Raw genomic sequence first — 11,704 nt, forward strand, 5'->3', positions numbered from 1 at the left:
CCTCTGATGATTAACAGTAACTAACAGCCGAGTCTATTATAAACCACGTGGGCAATGCTGAGTTCCACTTCCGCACCGGCAGGAAAAGGGGCAGAGCCGGAAGTCACGCGCCTCGGAGAGATGTAAACAACGCGCACGTGCTCGTTACAGCAGGAGATTTGGGTGGGAAAATAAGCGAATAAATGAATAATAAAAAAAAAGAAAAACATTAATTTATAAACAAATGGATGAATGAGGAAGTGTTTCACCATAGACATAAGTTTTTTCGAATACAAATAATAATAAAAATTATTATTATTATTATTATTATTATTATTATTATTATTATATTTTTAATTATTAAAACAAAACGCATGTCTATGGTGAAACACTTTCTCATTTATCCATATATATATATATATATATATATATATATATATATATATATATATATATATATATATCGTCATTAAATGTGAAATAATACTACACTATTCTACTACACTAATGTTGTGATTGTTTAAACTGTCTTTGTTTTTGTCTTCGTTTATTATTTTTTTATTTAAGCAGGAAACATGAATGATGGGGAAACACTTTCTCCTGGTACTATAATTACTGCAATAAATTCTAATTGTAATAATAAATGATCTGTTGTTTCTACTCTTAAAATAAGACGGCACCCCATCCATGGTGTATGCTGCCTCGTGCCCCAAGACTCCTGGGACGAAGTGGTATAGATAGATGAGTGTTTGGTTTGGATAAATAGGTTTTAAAACTCATTTTATACACTGTAAGGTAACAAACCATCCAGCAGAGGGCGTCAATTTCCTACAGTTTCCAAAAAATTCTACCACTACCAAAGTGTGCATATTGCATATTAATTGGACTGAAAATATGTGTTCTAATGAAACACACATCTGCATAGGAGGTGCACACAGAAAACTAGTTAAAGCTAACTTTTTGCATTTGTGTCGTGTCCTTCCTTATCTCCTCTACTTCTTGGAAAAACCTTGTCTTTTCCAGTTCGTCATTGGAGGTGGATATGGAGGGTGTATGATGGGATGGGTGCGGTATGTGCACACGCCCTCACTACTGTCTGGAATGCAGCATGTAAACAAAGATGATTTAGACGGATAGATAGATAGATAGATAGATAGATAGATAGATAGATAGATAGATAGATAGATGGTGAGCAAGCAGGAAGAAGACAGAGAGAGAGAGAAAGATGTGTATTGGGACTGGCATTTTGTTTACTCAGTACAAGTATTCGCTGATGATGATAATTTTATGTTTGCTCTAAATAACCTTTTTTAACTTACAGGTGGCATGTAGTTATTATGGTGTTTAACAATTATTAATATGTAAATTGGTCTTGATCGTGTTTAAAATTATGAAATTAGATTTTTAGACAATAATAAAAAGATAAACTTATAATTTAAAAACATTAACTTTTTTCCCACTGAAGTTTATATGCTTTTTTCCCATGAGGCTTTGTGTTTTGGGGGTTAGTTTAACCTTGATGTTCGAGATGAGAAGTGTTTGCTTTTAGGAGCCAAGTGTCGACACAATTTTCCCACGTCACATGTGAGTTTCAGCCAGCTGGAAAGGTCACTGAGAAAGGAGATTGAGATACTGAAATTTGTGTATTGAAACACAACACACACACACACACACACACACACACACACACACACACACACACACCTAAGTCGAAAATCCTGCACTTTACATTATCACATTATTACATTATGAAGGTCAATGGAGAAAAGGAGGAAAGTAGGTCTTTAAAATGAAAAAAAAAAACAAAAAAAAAAACATACAGGAGTAGAGTGACCTTGTAGCACATGGGCATAACATGGGTGACAACCAACCGAATTTAGACACAGACACAACAGACCAATAAGAAGGTAAATAAGGCTCAGGTAAAAGTGATCAAGAATGTGACTAGCTGGGGGATTGTGTCCAGTTCACCGGTTTTCCTTCCTTGGATCACTTTTGGTATGTCCAGACCAGGAACATTCCACAAGACCTGCAGTTTGGGTTGCTCTGTCCACGTCCTCTAGCCATCACAATTCTTTTTAATATCTCATTGCAATGGCGTCTGAAAGTGGGTAGGATATAATAAGCAGCTAGTGAACCTTTTTCCTGAAGTTGATGTGTTGGAAGCATTTAAACAATGCATGATGTGCTGTATATAGTTCCATACTGTTTAAAACATTTTGTGAGTGTGTGAGTTTATGATATATGTAGAAAAAAAAATTATGAATGACCTTGATTGGTGATCACTTAAATGGTCGGTAAAGGCATTATGCAGAAAATTTACAAAAAACATTTGTATGTTTAATAGTAAAAGTACTGAAGATAAAGAATTTTGCACATCCTGTAAATCATGCTTATTTAATTTAATGTTTATTTGTTTTCTGCTTTTTACAACAGGCATTGAGACAATATAGACAATTAAATAGTAAGGAATAATAAGAAAACAGAAACAAGTAAAGAAACTTTGTAAAGGGATGCTGAACAGGGGATGCACGTTATACAATTGTGATGTAAGCTTTAGAACATAGGTTCTCATATCATATAAAAAATAAAAGCAAGTATTAATGTTAAAAATCTAATAAAGAGCAACTCATGCAAAATGCAACAATGCAATTAGCCATTAAACTGTTTTATCAGTTTATGGAACACTTTATAATAAAACAGTATGGTCTGTCATTGATGTGCAACACTCATACAAATGCATCTATTCACTCGTAAAAACCTGATGGTTTACCCAAAACTACTGAGAGGAAATTAAACCAGACCTTGTAAATCTATTGCATTTAGAGATAGAGGTAGTCATGAGAGGTCTTTGAGCGTGCTATTAATGAGAGACAGGAAATAGTGCAGATTTTAAAATCACATTGTGGTTTTGTTTTGGGTTTATTCCTGTTGTGCAATGTGTGCACCTGTATTGTGTTCAGTCTTTCATTAGTTTATGGTTTCTATGTATAACCTCTGTTTTGTTCTGTCATTATGAAGGCTTATCATACATTTTTAGATAATATAGTCAAAGTTGTTTATTTTCTGTGCATTATTTCATATTATTTTGATCTAACAATTGTTGTTTAGGTTCTTTGCCTCCTATCACTACACGAAACACTGGCAAACCAATAGCATCAAGAGGTGGATGTCATTTCAGACGTTTTTTGGAGGAAATTGCTATTTTTTTATGGAGCTGTATGTATGTATGTATGTATGTATGTATGTATTGGTTGTAAAAGCAGTTGTGGAAGTAACAATACTTTTTTATTTTATTTTTAACCTTAGTTTTGATGTAGTGGTTGGTGAAGTAGAAGGAGTAGCAGTAGAAGTATGTTTGGGAGGCAGTGTGGTGGTAGGAATAGGGATTGGAGTTGTTTTGCTAAGACACCATAATTAATCATCTGAATTAATAAATGAAATCATTTACACGTTAATGGATTACAGGACCTGATTCTGGTATGAATCTGAAAAGGCCTAAAGTTAGAATTCCTTTTTTTTTTTTGGATTATGTATAGTATTTATTATTACCCTGTGCATATGGTTGTTTGTTAGGTGTTTTGTCTTAGATTTTTGCCATGGACAATTTGTTGTGGTAAAAATAGACATTGTTTCTGCTTGGAGAACTGAATGTTTAGTTCGTTTTGATGGAGTTTAAGATTACAAGATGAACCAACAGGTTACGTGTGTCTAAAAGGCCACCTAGTAAGATTCCACTGCTGTGTCAGTATCACTGCTGTTGGGTTTGTGGTAGAAGTAGTGGTACAGGTTCAGGGCTGGTAGGGGATCAGGGTCTGGTACTGGTTCAGGGTTTGGTAGGGGTTCAGGCTCTGGTACTGGGTCATGAATTGGTGAAGAAGAAATTGTAGAAATAATAGTTGTAACAGTGGTTTCGGGAGTAGTGAAGGGAGTAACTGTAGTAGTAATGGTTTCAGTAGTTGTTAAAGGACTAGTGTTAGAATCAAATGAAGTAGTGGTGGGTTCAATAGTTATAGAAGTAGTTATAGGAGTAGTGAAGGTAGTACATGGAGTAGTAGATGTTTGAAGAGTTGCATAATTTGTAGTAGATGTAATTTTAGTGGTTGAAATAGTGTCACAGACAGTGAAAGTAGGAGGAGAAGTGGTAGAGGTAATTGGAGGATCAGAGGTTAAAAACACTGTAGAAGTAGTGGATGGATTTGATGTAAAACCAATTATTGAAGCAATGGAAGAAGTATTTGGAGGAGGAGTAGATGGGATGCTTGTAGGGGTAGTTGTAGGAACAGTGAATAGAGTGGCTGGAATAGGAAAGGAATCAAAATTGCTGGAGAGGGGTAATGGTTCATCAGATGGTAGGGGTAATGGTTCACTGAATGGTATTGGTGAGGGGTCAGCAAGTGATAGAGGAAATGGTTCACTGAGTGGTAGGAGAGTAGGCTCAGCAAGTGGTAGGGGGAGTGGTTCATCAAGTGGTAGTGGTTCATAAAGTGGTAGGGGTAGTGGTTCTTCGAGTGGTAGTGGATCATAAAGTGGTAGGGGTAGTGGTTCATCGAGTGGTAGTGGATCATAAAGTGGTAGGGGTAGTGGTTCATCAAGTGGTAGTGGATCATAAAGTGGTAGGGGTAGTGGTTCATCGAGTGGTAGTGGATCATAAAGTGGTAGGGGTAGTGGTTCATCGAGTGGTAGTGGATCATAAAGTGGTAGGGGTAGTGGTTCATCAAGTGGTAGTGGATCATAAACTGGTAGTGGTTCGTCAATTGTAGTAAAGGAAATAGTAGTTGGAATAGTTGTAGGAGTAGTTGTAGGAGCAATTGGAATAGTAGTGGTTGGAATAGATGTAGAAATAGTATTAGTTATGGTGGTTGTAATATTTTCAGTTGTATTTGCAGGAGTAATTGTAGGAGGGATTGAAGGAATAGCTGTTTGATTAGTTGTAGGGGTAGTTGGACTAGTAGTGGTTGTAATATTTTCAGTTGTATTTGCAGGAGTAATGGTAGGAGGGATTGGAGGAATAGCTGTTTGATTAGTTGTAGGGGTAGTTGGACTAGTAGTGGTTGTAATATTTTCAGATGTATTTGCAGGAGTAATTGTAGGAGGGATTGGAGGATTAGCTGTTTGATTAGTTGTAGGGGTAGTTGGACTAGTAGTGGTTGTAATATTTTCAGTTATATTTGCAGGAGTAATTGTAGGAGGGATTGGAGGAATAGCTGTTTGATTAGTTGTAGGGGTAGTTGGAGTAGTTGTGGTTGTAATATTTTCAGTTGTATTTGCAGGAGTAATGGTAGGAGGGATTGGAGGAATAGCTGTTTGATTAGTTGTAGGGGTAGTTGGACTAGAAGTGGTTGTAATATTTTCAGTTGTATTTGCAGGAGTAATTGTAGGAGGGATTGGAGGAATAGCTGTTTGATTAGTTGTAGGGGTAGTTGGACTAGTAGTGGTTGTAATATTTTCAGTTGTATTTGCAGGAGTAATTGTAGGAGGGATTGGAGGAATAGCTGTTTGATTAGTTGTAGGGGTAGTTGGACTAGTAGTGGTTGTAATATTTTCAGTTGTATTTGCAGGAGTAATTGTAGGAGGGATTGGAGGAATAGCTGTTTGATTAGTTGTAGGGGTAGTTGGAGTAGTTGTGGTTGTAATATTTTCAGTTGTATTTGCAGGAGTAATGGTAGGAGGGATTGGAGGAATAGCTGTTTGATTAGTTGTAGGGGTAGTTGGACTAGTAGTGGTTGTAATATTTTCAGTTGTATTTGCAGGAGTAATTGTAGGAGGGATTGGAGGAATAGCTGTTTGATTAGTTGTAGGGGTAGTTGGAGTAGTTGTGGTTGTAATATTTTCAGTTGTATTTGCAGGATTAATGGTAGGAGGGATTGGAGGAATAGCTGTTTGATTAGTTGTAGGGGTAGTTGGAGTAGTTGTGGTTGTAATATTTTCAGTTGTATTTGCAGGAGTAATTGTAGGAGGGATTGGAGGAATAGCTGTTTGATTAGTTGTAGGGGTAGTTGGACTAGTAGTGGTTGTAATATTTTTAGTTGTATTTGCAGGAGTAATGGTAGGAGAGATTGGAGGAATAGCTGTTTGATTAGTTGTAGGGTTAGTTGGACTAGTAGTGGTTGTAATATTTTCAGTTGTATTTGCAGGAGTAATTGTAGGAGGGATTGGAGGAATAGCTGTTTGATTAGTTGTAGGGGTAGTTGGACTAGTAGTGGTTGTAATGTTTGCAGTTATATTTGCAGGAGTAATGGTAGGAGTGATTGAAGGAATAGCTGTTTGATTAGTTGTAGCGGTAGTTGGAGTAGTAGTGATTGTAATATTTGCAGGAGCAGTTGAATATGTAATATTTGGAGTAGCGCTAGTAGTAGGAGTAGTGGTTGGATGGGAAGTGGTCATCAGTGCAGGATCTGATCTCGGTATGACTGTGTAAAAAGGTTATTGTTAGCATTTTTCATTGTGATTATGTTTAAATTTTGCACTTTGCAAGTCAATATTTATTCTTACCCTGTGTGAATTTAGAGTTGATTTTCAGGTCAATTATTTCATTTCTGCCACTGATGGCCTTCAGAAATAGGTTTTTAATCACAACGGAAGATATTTGGTCTGAGTAGAACACGAGGGTGGCCTGAACATCCACAGATCCAGTCTTGTTACTAGATGTGGAATCAGAAAGATAATCATTCTGTAAAATGGTCACATTTTAATAGTCTCTAAAATGTGTGTCACTGGTTGATGTGGTACAGTGCAGATTTTTTACAACATTTACCAATGCCTGAAAGGCATAAACATAATTGAAATCTTTATTGCATACTTTATGAATACTTTTTTTTTTTTTTTTGCTTTGCTATTTGGGGGAATGCTTTTAGGTATATTGCTCGGAGGCAAATCTTGAAAAACAAAACCTTGTTCATTAAAATTTGGCCTTCAATTCACTATAAGTGGAAATCCATGAAAAAAACTGTCCAGGTAAATGCAGCAGTACATTACAATGCTATAAACAATGGATTTGATACAGGATGCATGGATCTGCTTCGGTTTCAGACCACAAGTGCAAGTGGTCTGATTAGTTATGTAAAAAGTAAAATCTGCAGCCCTACTTGGACTTTCCTGTACTGCCTCAGAAATTGTTTATGCTATTTAATATGAATGTAAGCTTCCGCCAATGCGCTTATAGGTTCCTTACTTACCTCTTTTACCTTTGTTCATGGCTAACCTGAGCTATTAAGCTAACTTGCTTCTAGCACAAGGCTGAAACCCAAATCCCTCTCTAACCCCTGAAAAATTGCACTACAAGGTTTGTGGAAAAGGGGACTATACAATATAGCTCATTAGTGTTTAATTTGGGATTCAACCCTGAAACAGTTGATCCTAACACACTTGATTTAACTACTTAGCTCGTTAACAGTGGGTGCAACTGTGTCTGAGCAGGGAAAGCACTAAAATGCACACAACAGAGGGTACTCCACACACTAAATGTGTTTGAAACCTGTTTAGTATAGTAATATAGAACCATTATTTTTTCAATTAATGGTATTTATTCTGTAAGGACAAAGATTTATGGTCATTTTAGAACAAAAATTGTTGCAGCATGCAGAATCCAAGTGCTATTTAATGTTGTAGATTAAGGTTTGGATTTCAAGCAGAAGAACAAGGTCAATGCCACTACCACTGCATCGGAACAACTGCTTTTGGGCGAGTGGTAGGAGTAGTAGTAGGGCGAGTGGTGGGAATAGTCGTTGGGGTTGTTGTAGGGGTAGTGGTTGAATGAGTGGTATAAATAGTAGTCGGGGTTGTGGTAGTGGTAGTGATTGGATGAGTGGTTGGAATAGTAGTTTGAGTTGTGGTGGTGGTGGTAGTAATAGTAGTATAAGTTGTAGTAGTAGTAGTAGTAGTTGAGAGAAAGGGGTTACATATAGATAGAGCATTCATAGGATGATTGGTTGAAATAAAAGGTTCACAAGGATAAGTAGTTAGACGAGTCGTTGAACTAGTAGTGGGTATAGTAGTTGGAGTTGTGGTAGGGGTAGTGGTTGGAGTTGTGGTAGGGGTAGAGGTTGGAGTTGTGGTAGGGGTAGTGGTTGGAGTTGTGGTAGGGGTAGTGGTTGGATGAGTGGTAAAAATAGTAGTTGGAGTTGTTGTGGTAGTAGTAGTAGTACTTAAGAGAAAGGGGTCACACATAGACAGATCACTCATAGGATGATTGGTTGAAGTAAAGGTTTCACAAGGATAAGTGGTTAGACGGGTTGTTGGACTAGTAGTGGTTGTAGTGGTTGGATGGGAAGTTCTGGAGACACTTGACACAGGAGTTGATCCTAATATAACTGCATGGAAAAATTAGTGTTAGTATTTTTTTTTATTATGATAACAAAAGCTTTATTTTGCAACCCAGCACTAATGCTTACCCTGTGTGAGTTCAGGGTTGATTTTAAGCCCATCTATTTCATTTGTGCCATTGATGGCCTGCAGAAACAGGTATTTGATCACCACAGAATTGATTTGTCTTGTGAAGAACACGAGGGTGGCCTGAACAAGCACATATCCAGCCTCATTACTAGATACGGGGCCAAAGACATAATAATTAGGATGACTGTTAAGGATCTACAGGAAAGGTTATCAATCTAGTCACTTGACTCCCCTCAATATGTGTGAGTGTACAGTACCACTCAGATGCCACTCTAGGGCTGATCTCAACATTTAATTTTTGTAAATATTCTTGTTTGTTTGAAACATTGATAAAATAATCTGCTCAGGTTGGTGTACTTGTAGAATAAATCCTATTGCTAGATGAGGAAGTAAACTGTTATTTAAGGTCATACCTGAAGGTCATAGCTGTTACACCTTTATAAAATGTTTGTGTGTCACAGGTGGGGCAGCCGTAGACACTGTTGAGCTGGGAATAAAAACATGTTCACATTTAGAGATTATTATACTTAGTTTTAGATTGCTTACAACAACCAGAAATACAGTATCTCAATGATCTAGTTGACATTTCTAGACTTTTACAATCCGCATCTTGTTTTGCCAATGAATTTGTCTCAAATTATAGTTCATACTTTTGGATTTTTATCCACTTGTTTGTGTAACTAAAATAAAATTTACTTTTACATTTACTTTCAATTTTTTTCTCAAAATTGGTGAAAAAGCTTCGGGTTTCCTTTAAGGTGTCAAATTACAGCCTGATATCAAGATTCAGTGATAAGGCCATGGAACACTGAGAATATTAAAGTTATTGTGTGAGTATTGCAACATTGAATATTTGAGACATGAGCTGCTATAATAGAATAAAATCTGTGCTTTCATAAATTGTGTTTGTGAACATCTAGTACTTCATGTTTAGACTTCATAATGATTATAAAGAATAAAAAATATATAAATTCAAATTTTATTTGTCACATACACAAACATACACAGTACGAAATGTAGTGAAATGCTTATACGACTGCCATTGACCCTAAAAGAGAATTAAAGTTTACAAATAAGAAATAAATATGAATAAAAGAAATACGATAGAAATTAAATAGAAAAATTAAATTAAACTAGGAAAAATAGAGCTAAAAATAAAAATAGAAATGTGCTAGGAAAAATAGAACTAAAAATAAAAATATGATGTACATAAAAATAGAAATATACTGTGCAAATTGAAATATACTGTACTGGGTGTGCAAATATGCATAGAACCAAAGTGTCTTTGTGCAGAGGTTATTAAAGTGTCTTTGTGCACTGGTCCAGGATGTAAACGTAAAACATGTAGTGTAGATATGAAGGAAGGTGTGCGTGTAATTGTCCATAGTGTCCATGGATGTAAAAAGATTGATAGATTTGATCAATTATGAAAAGTTTTTATAGTTAGCTAAAATTATTTAATAGTATAGCTAAAATTATTATTTTTATTATTTTTAATTATATATATATATATTTTAATAGTAAATCACTCACCGCATTGCTAACTTCATTGTACATCATGGTATAATCCTGAGAGTTAGGGTTAAGGAGGGAATCGTTGTAGATGCGATTGGTGATGTCTGTGGTGAAGTCATAAGTGTCATAAGGCACATCAGCATTCGCAGTTTTTAACGTCACCAAACTTGCACTTTGAGTGTAGCCTGCAATTGTAAAAATAATTACATAATTTCTTTTTTATACTGTGCTGATATAATGATTTGAAGAAAAGAATTCTCTTTTTTAAAGCCCTTAAAACTCTAAGCATTTTAGCTATTATTTGTTTTGCTGCCTTTTTTCTTAATAAACATATATAGGGCTAAGCATTGTGTAGTATAGAATGACATATAATTTTTTTCAGCACCTAATGGACAATATGATGAACTGAATTTTAAATAATTTTAACCAACTATAAAAACTAAGCAAAAAAATAAAACAATGGGTCACACAGGCAAAGGAATAGCACAGATACACATGGTCACTTGTTTTTATTGTTGTATGCTCATTTTGAAATTTTATGTTTGCGATATTTCCCATATTTTGGTAATGGCAAAATTTACACATTAGAAGAGTAATGATAACTTTTGCTCTACCTGACATATCTAAAAACCCAAATGCAAATTTTGATGTCTGAAGCCTCCCAATTACCGTAAACCAGCAGGCTTTCATATAAAGCACATATTTTATTTATTTTTATTTAATTTTAATTGTAATATTTTATATTTTTGTCTTTGACCCAATGTGTTGCCAGTACATACTGTATCTGTGCAGGTTTTAAATAAATACTACATGTTTTCTTTATTCTGATAACGATTTTCTAAACCCAAGCAGCTACACCCACTACCTTCTGAGTATTAATACTGAACTAAATAATTCACCTTAAATACTAAGTTGTTTTACATTCCTCTATTAGAATCCTCATAAATCATGAGATCAGTCAGTTACAAACAGTGCACATATTAAACCGTTCCATGAGCAACATCACAAATGGGACTTAATAAATGTTAGGTCTTATAAATAAATGTGAATGGTGCAGATAACAATATTTGGCAACTCATAGCACTCCTCAACTGTGCACGTATCTATAAAATGTGTAAATGGTTTTTAAATGGGATATTGTACCACAAAAGTGATTTCATAATCTTTACACAGACTTTTCTTTAACTTAAAAAAACACACAAACAGAAATATAATATGTTCCAAAAGCCTGTGACAACATTGTACAGCTAATCGTAAAGAAACATATTCAGGATTTTGTACTATTTCTAAAATTACAAAATAATGCAAAAGTAAAATAAAATCACAGAACTGCTCACTAAAATAGCTAATGCCTCAATTGAGTATTTGTTCTCAGAGGTTGCATAGATGTTATGTCCCAGCTGTCTGAGAATTCAGGAGTTATTGAGCCAACCACAGTAATATCAACTACAACAGACAAGATCTCTTACCTGACATCACCATTACAGTGATGCTGAAGACTGCACATATGGACTGCATCATGGAGACCACCATTTGGAAGAATCGCAACGTGTTGGATGTAGAAATGAAATCTTCAGAGATGTCAAAGCATTAAAGCACGACTTAATTTTTTTTAATAATGCAGCTGATATCTCTTATGAAGTGGCTGCGATACGGAAACAGGTGGGGCTACTAGGAGGAAATGTCTTTTTTATTAACACGTTTTCTGTAACTTTGATTCCCTAACTGGAATCATGGCCCATTTGTTTGATCTTAAACATTATCTACATCAGCTTGTGTCAATATTTTATGGTTCCACATTTTTCCAGTTCAAATC

The 11,704-nt window shown here is 35.5% G+C and overlaps 1 protein-coding gene across 1 annotated transcript; it reads right to left on the minus strand.

Moving 5' to 3' along the window:
• Nucleotides 1–2,403: 2,403 nt before the first annotated feature.
• LOC128515604 (mucin-2-like) lies at nt 2,404–11,475 on the minus strand. Its single transcript, XM_053489688.1, has 5 exons — nt 11,358–11,475; nt 9,907–10,073; nt 8,787–8,860; nt 6,475–6,623; nt 2,404–6,392 (listed from the first exon to the last, which is right to left on the minus strand). The coding sequence occupies exons 1-5, from the start codon at nt 11,419–11,421 to the stop codon at nt 3,703–3,705; spliced, it is 3,144 nt and encodes a 1,047-aa protein (XP_053345663.1). The 5' UTR covers nt 11,422–11,475; the 3' UTR covers nt 2,404–3,702.
• Nucleotides 11,476–11,704: the final 229 nt, after the last annotated feature.

Source organism: Clarias gariepinus, chromosome 28, assembly GCF_024256425.1.
Source record: "Clarias gariepinus isolate MV-2021 ecotype Netherlands chromosome 28, CGAR_prim_01v2, whole genome shotgun sequence".
NCBI classification, from domain to species: domain Eukaryota; kingdom Metazoa; phylum Chordata; class Actinopteri; order Siluriformes; family Clariidae; genus Clarias; species Clarias gariepinus.